Source organism: Danio rerio, chromosome 16, assembly GCF_052040795.2.
Source record: "Danio rerio strain M-AB ecotype USA chromosome 16, GRCz13ab, whole genome shotgun sequence".
NCBI lineage: Eukaryota > Metazoa > Chordata > Actinopteri > Cypriniformes > Danionidae > Danio > Danio rerio.
Genome location: NC_141036.1, coordinates 14162599 through 14177813, shown reverse-complemented (window position 1 = coordinate 14177813; position 15215 = coordinate 14162599). Strand labels below are relative to the sequence as shown.

Below are 15215 nucleotides of genomic sequence, written 5' to 3'. Positions count from 1 at the left end.
ATCACAATCAGCTGCTAAAGGTATTTGGTGTTTTTTATGTTTTCCAGCCATTCCTCTCACCTGAGCTGCTCTTTAAAAAAAAAAAAAACAAGCAAGAAATAAACTGTTTTACAATATTATTTACACTTTATTATTTACAAAATATAAGACATGAAAATCAATAAGTTATAAAAACTAATAATTATGCATAAGTGATGTTATTGGACATGTATGTGTATAAATGATGGAGACAAAAAAATAGGAGAGAAAAAAGAGAGCGGTACATTCATCCCCAGGCCTGAGACTTGCAGTAATGAAGAACTAGTTTGCCGTCACTTCCGAAACACTGTAAAACAGAGCACAACAACAATGTTAATTTGACAAATCATTAAAATGGTGTACAAGAAATGACCTGCAAAATGCCAACAACCAATTATATCCATCCGTCATATAAGTTATAACACAAGTGTTCAAATGTATGGTGTCTTATTAGATTTTACTTGCACTTAAAGGGCCCTATCATACACCCGACGCAATGTGGCGCAAGGCGCGACGCAATTGTTGTTTGCTAGTTTAAGCTTGGCGCAAGAGTCGTTTTAACTATTATACCATATCAAGTGTTTCCCTATTTTCTATCACAGTTACATTTCTGCTTGTGTTGTATTTTTGTTTAAATGTTTTTTATTTGATTAGTATGGTGCACATTTTGGATGTTTAACAAATGTTTTTTTTTTTAAAATAATACAGAACAATCACACCAGAGTTAGTTTTAATTAAACCAAACACACCCTTAAAAATTAACCTTTATCTGCAGTGGCTGTACTACTGTCAAAATGGCGAGTGAAAAAAGTAAAAAGAGGAAAAGAGTAAAAAGCCAACAGGAGGCAGAGAAACATTTGGCAAAAAAGGGGAAAATTTACCTCAAAAAGCACACCAACTTCTTGGTCCGGTGATGGCGCAAACGACTGATTAACATAAATAAACTGATGGAAGAAAAAACAAAGATGAAGCATTTATTAATAAAAAAAAAAACTGTCATCATCTAACTTTTCTTCTTGTGTTTAATTTTATTTCATATCAGAAAATGAATATTTTGAGTAATTACTGCTAAAAGCAGATCTACAGTCATCTGAACAGAAGTTTGCAACCCATGGCTTTTCTATCTTGGTTTAATATTGTTAAAAGGAACTTTTCACATTTTTCCCCAAAATTGGCTAATTTTACACATGCCACAGAGTTGAGTTTTTCCATTTTTAAATCCATTCAGCTGATCTCCTGGTCTGGCAGGAGCACATTTAGCTAAGCATAGATCACTAAACTGGATTAAACCAATAACTTCTTGTTCAAATAAATAAATAAATAAATAAATAAATAGAAGTTTAATAATTTTCCAATTGAAAGTTTGACTCTTTTGTAGTGACACTGCGTACTAACACTAACAGAAATTGAAAAGTTGTCTGATATTATAAAGCAGTTACCTATTTACCTATCTTTGGACTATTTCCAGGTGCTGTGTAATATCATCATGCCTGCTGCAACTATTGTACAGCAGTAAAGTTTCGTGATTATTATGCCTAGATATGGGTATAGTTATTAGCCATATCAGCCTAGAAAATAGCAACTGTTCATCTTTCATTGATCATAATAAATGATGTAAGTGTTTAACTCCAAGGAGGTGTAAAAAAAAATCCTATTTTTCAATGATAAAAACAAATAAATAAAATAAGTGGAGTTTCATTAAATGAACAATGACACTGTATGAGATGTCATGTGCTGTTATTTTTCATTTAGAGGTTTTATCTTCCAAATTTTAACACCTTCCAAGGACACCACAGTTTTAAGTATATTTTCTTCAATATGGAAAACCATATTCAGTAGAGTTTCCTAAAATCTTTACATGACTGTAACGAAAGGACAAGACATCCCACTTTGGCGCTCCCATCAAAATCAAAATATAAATAAATAAATGATTACATACTAATGAAAATATACAAAACAAAAAGTGATCACATTAAGTTTTATTATATTTAAAATGCTTAAAATCTTCTTATTCTCAAAACATTAAAACCTATTGGTTTGAAAAATAGTAGTAAAGTATAAAGGCTTTTGTGGCTGCACTGTGATTCTTAAGGCCAGGATACACCAAGCAAAAGGTTGGTAATAGATAATCATCTGTCAGGCTAGTTTGTTTGGCGAGATAAAATGTTGGCTCTCGTTGCTGCTATAAAGAGAGTATATTGCCTTGTCAGCTTCTATGGCTATGTCATGGCAAAAAAAAAAAAGATCAAGTTTACCACATTTTATAAATAACCCTTTCTATAATCATAAAAATATTCTAACAATTAAAAGTCATCAACATCAACAAATACATAAGAAAAAATACATAAATAACAATAATGATAATATACAAGACAAAAATCTAAAACTGTTTACTTTTGATAATTAAATGTCAGATTTTAGAAGGATTAACATATAAAAATATTTCATTTATTAAAGTCTCTCCAGATGAAAACTGTTGTCTGATATCATTAAAAATAGGGCATTCCACAAGAAAATGTTTCGTTGCTGCTATATCTTTGATGTATATCTATAGCTTTGAGGTTTATAAAGTGTAATAAAATTATTATTGTTCCAAATATACCTTTGAATATTAATATAGAAATTTTTGTTACACTAAATGACATTTTTTATAAGCCTATTAACCCTAAGTAAATTTTGTTTTAAAAACTGTCAGTCTAAATTTTTGTACTGAATATATAAAAAACAATTAAGTGCATTTTGTGATGTGTTAATCACCAATAAACACAAAACCACTGATCATCTTTGGTACATATATTAGTGCTATAATTGGATTAATTAATATTAGATATTACGATTAATGAGAATATTCCTGTTTTTGCACAAACCAGGCAGACATTTTGGCATTTGTTGTGGTTTATAATTGACTGTTAAACATAAACATAAAAAAACAAGAGAAACCAACAGAACACATAACATAATAATCACATCTCTATTTAGCTTTAAGTGTATTCTGCAGAAATTATTCTCTCACTTAATAGTTTGAGGGAAGCTTACAAGAATACAGATTGCATATTTTTGTTGAAAGCGTATAGAAGCAACCATCAGTTTTATTAAATGTGATGTAAACATGAGAACAAATTTAAAAACAAAGTATACTTTCTGTGGTCTTTCCACTACTCTTTAATGAAACAACTTACCAACTGTTCGCTGGGCTCCAGCTTGAGGAAGCGTGAGATGAACTGGGCGAGTGACTGTATCGTCCTCCTTCTCTCCACAGACCATTTTTTGGTCTTCATGATGGGTGTGTCACCGACCGCCTTTAAAAGCACATCAACTAAAAAATGGAGAGGGGGGACAATAAAATCAAGTAAAGCAGATGATGTGGACTATAGACCATTTTGAGGGATGTAAATAAAAACAAAGGTCGCAACGTACTTCGTTTTTGATAAATAATCTTATGACAGCTGTTTTAACACAAGGTTATGATTGAATTGCCTCTTGTTACAGTAATGAAATAGTTTGATAACAAGCAGGTATTGTTCATGGGCCAATGACATCACCACATTGAAATGTTTTATGCAGACAAAAACTATTACAAATTACATACAATATAAAATAAGTTTGTAAAGTGGAAATCATTTACTGTGTTTTGTTTATTTTATTCCATATTGCTTTGTGTTCTCTCAAGTTTTTTTTTCTTCACTTTCGCCAAGTGGTGAAGTTTTTTTTTCCCCCTCGCAGCTGTCGCCACTGGCTTGCATGGTTTGGGATCGGTACAGCTACGCATTGATGCATTTGCTTTTCAGTGTTTACACTCTCAGTAGTGATTATTAAACCACACTGAACTAAACTTAAACACTAAAAACTGAACTACACTGTTCCAATTTACTATGATTATTTATGTGAAGCTGTTTTGACACAATCTACATTGTAAAAGCACTATACAAAAAAAGGTAAATTGAATTGAATAGAAAAACTTTCTTAATTGGTATTCAGGGACTTTTCAATAATGAAAAAATTGTAAACAAATATAAAATAAACTTTTATTATAAGGTAAACATGTTATTCAGATAATTTTCATTTGATTGTATAACATTGTTTTTTAAACTAAACATTTGGCATGTAAATGTAATTGACCAGTGATTTTACGAAAAATCTTTACTTAACTGGCTTTTTGTTTTTTTAATATACCATTTAAAATTTTTAAACATAACTTACATTTTTACTATTATTTTATAGAAAAACGCAAATCTAAAGCTCATGTAAAATGCTGTGTGACGTCAAATTATAACAGTAATGTTTAAAAGCAGGTAAAACGTGCTATTATATGTAAACAACATCTGCACGATGAACGCTGTATTAAAATCATGAACGTTAACTTACTTCACAATACGATAAAGCCATTGGTTCACAAATGGGTTTACACAAACACAATAAATTGTATGAAATTCACTAATATCTTATTATCTAAGGTTGAATGATTCAGCAGAATGTTGAGCAACACTGGATTTGATTAAATTAGCGTATAGCATTAGCATTTTCTCCAATAAACAAAACTACAACTCACAAGCCCTTGTCGTGAGAAGCACACGCCTACTTGGACAGCCATTGGCCGTTTACATACAAATAGAAAGCTCATTGGTTGACAGAGCTGTCAATCTATGAGAAATCGCGGAAGTAGCTCGATGATAGTCTGCTCAAAATAAACACTTAAAATAAAACTATGAACGTTTGTTTTGTCGTAGATATACAATCCTAAAAACATACTCTTTTTCTTCTCGTCCGATGACTCAGAGTGATCTGTGACAGCGTGCTGAAGCGAAGGTTCATCTTTCTGGTTTTCTGTAGGAGATTCTGCGTTGTCAGACATCCTCAGACTGACACACACAACAAGCAGCACAACGAACAGAGCAGGCGCACGCTGAGCTCATTTTCAAATTAAAAGTCCTCGATTACGTTTTTTTAAAGGCGAAGAAAAAAAAAGATTTTAAGAATCACACCACCGGATGGCAACGTTTTCAGTGATTGCATAAGATTACAGCTCATTTTGGTTAGCTTAGTGTAGGCCTGACAAGTGATAAATAGACATGTGTGTGCTGGTAAGCCTACTGTACATCTTCTGTGTTGTTTTTTGTACAGAGGTTAGTTTGATACACTTATTGGCTTTACAAACCCATAAAGGGATGGTTCACACAAACTGTTGTCATCATTTACTCTCTCCCTACACTTGCTTTAAACTCTAAACTCTTTTAACTTTTTGTCAGTAAAACACAACAGAATATAGTTTGAAGAATGTTAGACACTTTAATAGTGTTTTTTTTCTATTGGTGGCAATAAGCAGTTACTAAAATTCTTCTGGGAAAAAAAATGTTTAAACACTGTTAAAATCTGTTTTTCACATTGAATAGATGCAAAAATACTGTTTTATTCATTTGTATTCATTGTAGTCACCAACCCAGCAAAATCCTCATTGAGTAATGTATGGTATTACGTATGATCTCATACATTGGCAACACTTCCAGCCATTCATCATTGTATTAGTAGTCCCAGTGATGGTGTGCTTGAGTGTGACGTAAGCTGTGCTGAGAAAGAGGAAGTGATTTGATTCATGGCTCAGCTGCAGCATCCTTGAATTCTCTTCCCAGGCAGGAAATTCAACCCACCAAGGAAGAAAGACTCTTCATATTTAGACTTCATAGTCTATAAGATCACTGGTTTTAATATCATAAAAAGAAATTAAAGCCCAATATATCAGTTAAAAAACTTATGTAAAATGATAATAGTATAATCTAGAAAGATTTCTCCTTTCAGCATTTTTCCTGCACAATGTTGATTAAATGACTATATTAATCTTGCTATTTCTAGATAAACAAATGGGCTCTTATAGGAATGTTTATTTATACATTCAATAGTAATGGCATAGATTTTGCCCCTCTGAGTTGAGGGCCCAGAGTTTTGGTCCTAAAATTAAACATTTAAAAATTTATACATAATATTAGAACATAGTGTGTGATTATCATATAGGTTTACATTAAGTATCTTAAAAATCTGTGACAAACTTTCTAAGCTATCAGAATTTAACATCTATTCCTCACCAAATGTTTTAGTTTGGATTTACCATATTGTAACAGATGCCAAATATAAAACAAATATTCAGTTTGTAGGGCGATGGAGTGGGTAGTGCTGTCACCTCACAGCAAGAAGGTCGCTGATTCGAGCCCCAGCTGGGTCAGTTGGCATTTCTGTGTGGAGTTTGCATGTTTTTCCCCTGTATATATGGGTTTCTCTGGGTGCTCTGGTTTCCTCCACATGTCCAAAGACATGTGGTACAGGTGAAAATGGGTAAGCTAAAATTTTCTGTAGTGTATGAGTGTGTATGGAAGTTTCCCAGTGATGGGTTGCAGCTGGACGGGCATCTGCTGCGTAAAACATATGCTGGATAAGTTGGTGGTTCATTGTGCTGTGGCGACCCCAGATTAATAAAGGGACTGAGCCGGAAAAAAAAAATGAATGAATGATTTCATATCATGCTTTACAGATTACCTGATCGAATGTTTTATAGCAACATTAGTATTTAAAGATAAATATTATGGATGGAGGCATCCTAAGTTTACTTGATATATATATATGGCATATGTTGATGAAAAGTTGCATGTATCAAATAAAAAAACTAGCAAAATACAAGGATGTTAATTTGTACATCTCTTAATAACCTTTGCATTACACGCAGTCTTTTCCCTCAAGCTATTTTACATATTTACATATTAAGACATACTATTTATAGATACTATAATTTATAAAGTTTTTTATTTAATATAAGTAATCTGTTATTCTTTTCAGATATTACACTATAATTACAGATTAAAATACTTGCAGATTTTCTATTATCTGAGGTTTTGTTAAAAAAAGATTGCCTTTTAAAATGTCATAATTTACAGATTAACTTAAAATGTCAAACTTTTCATTGTGGCCTTGCACTGATAAAATTGATGTTGAAAGTGATAGGTGGAGATACAATACAAAACAGAACAGAACAGGTTCAGCTTCAGTACGCTCAAAATGTTGACAGACTGGATTCCAAACTGTTTTCATTGTGTTTCATCCATAGCAATAAACTCAAACACACTGTACAAACAGTTCTACACAATGCCCATAACAATAACTATATCTCTCTGATATTAGAAGTCCTCTCCTCACTTTAAAATAAACCTTGCGTCATCCATTTTTAAATACAGGCCCACATTTAAATCTAGCTCAACATAATAATGATAACAGAAAATAACGACGATTATTAAAAGGAAAATTGGTGTGAAATAGTTTTGTTCTGACGGAAGAAAGCAGAGAGGAAAGGCAGACATGCGTCAGTCGCTACTTTCAGCTGGGAGCAAAGCGCTCCCATAAAAGTCACGTCACTTCCTTGCCCATCCCTAAAGGAAAAAAAGAAATATCGGAGAGAACAGCGACGCCAGAAAAGTCTGTAAAAGAAGAAAAACGAGGATATTTAAAGAAGCTATCGCTTAAAAGAGGAACAAACAGGTACAAACCTATTGACAAGCACACGGTTATCAATGTAAGTTCAGTTCAACCGTTTTGTACGAAATCAATTCGACTCTCAGTTGGGCGCGTAACTTTTGGCTGCAACTCCCACTCCAGAAAGCTTCACTGCTTTAAACTGTGCTGGCTGATAAATTAATTCACAAAAAATATAATGTTTGCTTTATTACAGCTTTACTGGACAGGAGGACACGTTCCTGGGGGGAAAAGGCAGGTCTTCTGCTTAAAATTAAGACCACTGGTAAGAGTTTAAAGACTGCAGTCACACTGTTTTGTTTATAGATGAAATACGTATAAAATGTATTTAAAAGGTTTCTTTAAATAATATCTTTCAGCAGAGCAAACCTTTAGTATAGTCGATTTCATACCCGTGGTCAACAGATCTGGTACAGATGCCTGAACTGATCCTCTTTCCAGCTGTTGCAGTTGTTTATGAATAGGTCACGTAAACGGGGTTTTCTTGAACAAATAAGCCTCTCATATGAGACCAAACAGGATATTAACAAGCATTAAAAAGGGGAAACATGTTTATTCTTACGTGTTTTGTCGAAAATATTGAATATTTTATAGTTCGCTATTAACATGAATCTAAACAAACGTAGGCTCTACAAAGTATTACAGTAAGTCTGTTTGTAAAAAAATAATTGTAGCCATTTAAATATTAAATAAATAAAATATTTTAAAACTAAGTTTATATCTTATGGTGGGTTCGGTCGTTGTCTGAGATTTGTGTCTCGACCTCGCGAGAATGCTGAAGGGAAGAAGGCATTTAGCACGCGCTTCACATAACAAGTCCGAGCTTGGCTTTCGGCGTCTGTCAACTGCTCTTTTTAACAAGCTTTACGCAATCGTAGCTCCTGCTATGATTTCATACCTGGAAATATAAAAATATACAGATCTAAGACGTTTATCTCGTCTCATCTCACCTCACCCACAGAGTTCCACTGAATAAGATGAGGAAAGAGATTTAGAAACATGTTTTGCACATTTTATATTATAAAACGTTTCTGATACTACATTGAAAACATAGGCAACAAAATATTTAACAATTTTGTCCTTGTATAACTGTATTAAAATTAATTTACATCATCTCATATATTCTGAATTAATAACGATGTGGAATAGTAGGCCTACTTCACAATGGAAATTAACCCATATTTAATGCGCATTGTGTAATAAATATAAATAATTTGGGGCAGCTTCAATGTTGGTGTACTGTTTGAGGGCTTTAAAATGAAAGCAAAAGCTGTAACAATAGTATACTGGTGAAGCAGAATTGGCTAATGCTCCAATGTGTTTGTATATCTGGAAAGAACCAATGCTTTCTATTGGCGTGCTGTTTTAGCATTAAGGTACAGCATGCAGCCAGGGATGTTTGTGTATGAAATGGCCAGTCAGAAGTTATTTTATTTGACAGAGTACACTCAATGGTCAGTATGCTGCAAAAGGTTTTTGTTCAGTACTGAGTTAGTGTAATCAAGGTGCGTTGGAGAGAGATTTAATGATTGTAAAGGGACAGTATGAGACGAACTAAAGTGAGTAATAGTTTTTTTTAGTTATTATAAAGGTGATGTACTTTGTTGGCTATAAATAACCTATTAAGAATTTGAATATGTTTTGTATATCATGCTGCTGAGAGGATCAACAATCACAACACAGTAGTCAATATAAATTTGGGCATGATCTCCTTGTATAAATGCAAGGTTCAGTCATAGCCTTTGATAGATGGGACGAAATATTGTGCTTACTGCACAGTATTATATTAAGGTTGTTTCTTTCTTCTTTTGAATGTGGAATATATTTTGAAGAAAGCTGAAAACCTGTAACCATTGACCTCTATAGTTGGAAAAACAAACACTATGGAAGTCAATAATTTCAGTCAATAGTTATCAATGATTCCAAGTTTCTTCAGAAATGTTAATTTTGTGTTTAACAGAAGATAAAAATGCTTAAAAGTTTAAAGGGTGAACTGTCTCGCTTCCTGGAGGGCTGCAGCTCTGCAGTTTTGCTCCAACCCTAATCAAACACAGCTAATCCAACTAATCAAGGTGTTCAAGACTAACAGAGACTAGGTGGTTAGAGCTAAACTATGCAGAGCTGCGGGAATTGAGTTCGAGACCATTGCTTTAATGCAGTTTATTGCAAACTGCCGGTCCACGGGTCATTTGCGGACCTCCCTCTTCCTCATTCCGACCCCCCACTGACATCAAAATATAACGCGATTCGGCCCACCAAAACATATATTTTTGAAACAGTCATTGTTGTGCAGTCGCATATAGCCACTTGTGGTTTTGACCCCCACCTACTGCACATGTGCTATATATCTGGGTTACTTTCAGTTTCTCTCAGTGTATGTAGTCAAGAGTAAAGTGCATTCAGATTATTTCTGGGGCTGATTTAAATGTTGAAATATATGTCTGAAAGTGCTCTATTTTACTAAAGCTCTTTCTGTAAATATTTATGGGTCGTTTGATTATAATACATTTTATATCATTTGTATTTTGTTGTACAAACACATCTCCATGGCTTACATGTTATGCTGGTGGTGTAAATATGATCATATTTAATATGAATATAAATATTAGACTCAAATAGTCTCATTTAATAGATTTTCCTTATATGCTTATTAAGATTTGTATAAGAATGTTCATTAATAAGGTTTTACTGCTGGCTGAATTAAAAATGTCCCCCCCCCCCCTTCTCGTAGTTTTACAAAAAAGAAAGATATTGAGAAGAGCAATTTCCAGTAAAGTCACTAAAGTTACCAAATCTGCTTTCTGCTGTCTTACGCTATCTGTTAAACTTTTGGTTAAGCAACAATTAATTGGGACAAAATAATAATAGTTATTATGTCTATTATTTAAACTACCTCTTCAATATATACAACAAGAAACAAACAGGAGGTTTGACTGCATCTACTCTGGGGAAGAATGTCTGAGTGCATCAGGTTTCCACTATTTTATTGTGCTTGAGTGTTAAAAGTCAGTCACTTTCATTTCAGTCAGTCATTTCAGTTCAAGACTCCCTGCTTTAATGTAATCTAACCATCAACAAACATTAAATACATGACAATATTTTAATCTTTGTTAACATTAGTTATTGAAAATAACTCATTCATTGATTCACAGTGCAACTAATTTCATCAAGCACAGTTTTGGATTTTGATTAATGTTGTAATTAACAGTTAACTATCATTAATAAATGCTGTAAAAGTATTGTTAAGTCTTAGCTGATGCTAGAAAATGGAAACCTTATCGTAAAGCGTGACCAATATATCACATCAAGCATTCTTACTATTTTCCAGAAGCACCCTTAGTGATTTAATTCAGTAACTGGATTGGATGTAGTTTAATTATAAAACATATTATTGCATTGGAAATGTTTCTTACACCGTTTGACTTTGTGATTTTGTTCCTCAGTTGCAACAATGCCTCTCCACAAATCATCCCGAGCCCCTCGTCTGGACCCCACCATGATCTCAGCTCCTCTGGGTGATTTCCGTCACACCATGCACATCGGTCGTGGTGGAGACGCTTTTGGGGACACCTCCTTTCTGTCCAGCCATGGGCCCTCAAGTCCAGATCCCAGCACCGCTCAACCAGTCACGGCCACCCCCTCCATGACTGAGAACCAAGACATTGAGACAAACCATAACGATGAAATGAAATACGTGGAAGATAGCAGTCCAAGCGAGCTCCGACATTCCGATTCAGTTTCTTCATTTGACCTCGATTTGGATTTAGGGCCTTCGATTTTGGGAGATGTTCTGGGAGTGATGGACGGACTGACGATGGGTTCTTGCAAAGGCAACGAAGAGGTTTTTACGAGTGGATCGAAAGATGCGATGATGTCATCAAGAAATGTTGGTAATGAGTTGAACGAGAGGATGAGAATGGAAAGCTTGAGCAGAGAGTTGAGAGACGAGCAGCTGAATGAGGTCAACGGCATCAAATCCAAAGGGCTCAGGCCTAAAGTGCGCTTCAGCGACAAGCGCGATGAGATCATCGGTCGTCAGGAAGTGATCGAGGGGCTTGAAGCTGAAGGAGAAGAAATGAGGCCAAATAAAGGGATGCAGGAGATAAGTGGGAGGACGGCTTTCGATAAAGACCCGAGACAAGAGGAGATGGTTAACCGAAGAGAGGAAAACTCTCCGAGCCTTTCTTCCTCAGCGAGCTCAGAATATGAAGGAGTCTCACCACTGGACAGAAGGAGAGAAGACCAACACCTTTCAGATTCCGATTCAGAGGAGGAGACTGCCAATGGAGAACAGGGATACACGTTTGAGGACGAGCTTGATGATGAAATCGGGCTTTAAGAGGACATTGCAAGCATTTTGAGGACCAAAAAGAAGTGGATGGATCAAGTGAACTGAAGCATTTAAAAAAAAAAAACAACCAACAAGGAGAGAAAATTACTTCTTGAGGACAATTTGGAACTCTCTTTTATAGCCTTATGAAGTTTACGATTGCGTTTACTCGTTTTCGGATCTATTTTATGAGAAAAGAACGGTTTTGTATTTTTATTGGATTTTATTACTACATATTCTGAAAGTCTCCCACGGACGGTGAGATAATATAAAAGAATAACCCAGGAAACAGTCTTACAAGTACGTCTCCCAAGGTTTAAGCTGTATAATATTGAACAGCAAATCTTCCACTTTATAGATCTGTTATGGGGCACTTCACCTTGTTCAGGTAACTGGAAACCAATTTAATCTCGATTTAAAGGAAATAGCTGGAGTTCATAGAAAACTGAAACCAAAGGGGGTGTTTACACACACATCATTGTTCAATGCCAAACAAGTCAAAGCCATTTTGTTGCCTTAAAGCAAACACAAAATGGGTTTCAAAGTGCCGTTGTTGTTCTGTGGAGAAAAAAAAAGAAAAAAAGAAGTGATTTTATGACAATTGTGGAATCACTCACAATTTGCTTTGAGTAACCAAAACAAAAATGCTGGACTGCCAGACAATAGCTGCGTCCCAAATAGCATACTTATGCACTATTCTACGCCATTTTGTAGTATACATAGTCTAAGTAGTGCGTTCACACTGAAAACTAAAAATAATAAGTGCACTTTAATTACCCGGATGATGCACTCATTCAGCTGGTAAAGTGAAGTGTGTAATGATGGACACTTCACACACTCAATGACCGCAGCTTTGCTCACGTGGCGGAAGGGGTATCAGGCGCACATGTTTGATAACTATTTATTTTGGATGGTGAAAATTCTCCTCTGAGAGTGGTTATAGCACCTCCCGTTGGTGAATGTGGTTACACTCATGGCAGGTATTACTTGGTATTTTGGTCATTTATTTCACCGATTTGGCAGCCGTCAAACGTCATCAGGGAAATGGTTTGAATTTCCGCTTAGTAAAAAAACATTAGTGTTTCATTTGGGACAACACTACATACATATACTAAGCTGTTGAGTGTATAAGTGCATAAGTACAGTGCATGAGTATATAGTGTGCCATTTGAGACGCAGCTATAGTGCACAGGCGAGTGGTGTTTCTTTTAAAAGTGGCATCGCTACCTACTGGCCTGGCATGCATATTACATGCATAGTCATTTTTGTGGTTTGTTTATATGTGGCCTTGAACCACAAAACCATTCATGAGGATCATTCATTATCCTTGGGCTTAGATCCTTTATTCATCAGGGGTTAGTCAGCACAGTGGAATGAACCGCCAACTTATCCAGCATATGTTTTACACAGCGGATGCCTTTCTTGTTGCAACCCAGTACTGGGAAACACCTTACATGCACACACATTCACTACGGCCAATTTAGTTTATTCAATATATTATAGCACATGTCTTTGGACTGTGGGGGAAACCGGAGCACCCAGAGGAAACCCACGCCAACACCCTCTACACAGAAATGCTAACTGACCCAGCTGGGACTTGAACCAGCGACCTTTTTGCTGTGAGGCCACAGCACTAACCATTGAGCCTTTGTGTTGCCACTCATGAGGGATAGTTTATTGGAGATCATCTAAAAGCTGAAATAAGAAATAATCTTACCATTGATGTATAAGTACAATAAATGGACGATTAACAACTATTTGAAAATCTGAAATCTGAGGGTTCAAAACAATCGAATTATTGAGAAAATCTGCTTTAATGTCTGAATGAAGTTCTTAGCAATGCATATTTCTTATTAAATATTACATATTGATATAATTAGGGTGGGAAGTTTGCTAGATGTCTTCATGGAAGATGATCTTTACTTTAATGCTCTAAATATAACAGATAATTATAACTTGTATGTATTTTTGGCAATTCTCACAAACTGAATTGCTTTTGTGGTCCAGGGTCACATATAGAAGTAAAAACTTTTACATGTTTACTGCACAGTTGGCATGTAAATGTTCCCTCAGAATAACAGCTGTTACATTTTAAAAGCCAAATACCACATACATTACCAATAATTCCTAACATTCTAATGTACAGTGCCTTAAATGAAGATGTTTTCCATCTTCACCTTGCCTATTTTCACTGAAAAGTAGCATTTCTTTTTGTGTAAGGATGCAAGGTTGCTGAATGCATTCACAAATGCTGGAATTTTTATTACATAAGCATACATATCTTAAGAAATGAGAGCAATCCGATTGCGTTTTTGAAGATGTACTCGTTTAGAAATGGTAAAAACGAAATGTAAACTAAAGTTACACACTACAAAATAGTCTTAAAAGCTAAACAAGTGCATAGTTTATAAACTGTGAATGAATAATGATGATAATAATTATAGCTCTTGACCACTTTATAAAGGGAAACATAGAAAGCTGTTATTAGGCTGGATTCATTTTAATTTTTATCTTGCTTTCACATTTGTTTGGTTTGAATACGTACACTAGACAATCAGTCATCATTGTACACCCAAAACCACTCAGTTTAAACCATGTAGACTGGGGCTAGACCAAAATATGTAATTAAATTTTTATAAAACTATTTGTGGCATGTTGTATTCTTTGAATGTGCATTTGTGTATGCGTACTGCTTTATTGATATATATCTTATTTTAAAATCAGGTAAATAAATGAATTCCTGCTGTATTTTACTCACACTGGCATTTTATTTTGATTGGATCCGAGTGAGAGAACTTTCAGGACAGTTGGATTAAAACTAGTTTAAATTCTCAAGACCTTTCAAGTTAATTCTACATTAATTTTTCTCATTATATTGTTATTTTTTTAAGTGTCAAATACTTGACCCAAGTTATTTGTCTTGCATCGTTGGCTGTAGATCAAAGTATAAAAGCGAACAATTGCTGGAAGTGAAGTTGAGTAATAACAGAAATGTCAAAAATGGCCAAAAATGTAAACAGGCCCTTTCATCATACTTACACTGGAGGGCATCCTTCCATATCTAAACCATTTCCTCTCTCCCGCTAGAGCCACTGAAACCACGAGATAGCGGTTTTCACAGCCCTAATGGAAAATTCTGGAAAAACTTAGTGGGTGCATTACAACACATCAATTGTAAATAACCTGTCGTGATATTTAATATTTGCATGTAGCATGATTTTTATGTAGCTTATCGCATATTTTCTTTAGTCATCTTTAAAGTTGGCCATTCAAAACAGTTTGAGGGTGTTGTACACAAAATTCCAACTCCTCCAGGCTGTATTTAGTGGCTTTAGACGGACTAAAATATTTCTTT

The 15215-nt window shown here is 34.7% G+C and overlaps 2 protein-coding genes across 5 annotated transcripts; one reads left to right on the top strand and one right to left on the bottom strand.

Moving 5' to 3' along the window:
* Positions 1-265: 265 nt before the first annotated feature.
* On the bottom strand, positions 266-4870 carry atg12 (ATG12 autophagy related 12 homolog (S. cerevisiae)). The gene is given in 4 exon segments (NM_001246200.1): positions 266-325; positions 900-962; positions 3198-3334; positions 4768-4870. Coding segments are annotated over 4 exon segments (363 nt in total).
* A 2536-nt stretch (positions 4871-7406) lies between these two features.
* Positions 7407-14608, top strand: cdc42ep5 (CDC42 effector protein (Rho GTPase binding) 5). Of its 4 annotated transcripts, none has more exon segments than NM_001045846.3 (3): positions 7407-7536; positions 7727-7795; positions 10974-12534. In NM_001045846.3, a coding segment is annotated over 1 exon segment (888 nt). In that variant the 5' UTR covers positions 7407-7536; positions 7727-7795; positions 10974-10981; the 3' UTR covers positions 11870-12534.
* The last annotated feature ends 607 nt before the right edge of the window (positions 14609-15215 follow it).

Coding starts and splice junctions, on each gene's coding strand:
- cdc42ep5 (XM_087285945.1), top strand. CDS start 10,982: ATGCCTCTCCACAAATCATCCCGAGCCCCTCGTCTGGACCCCACCATG.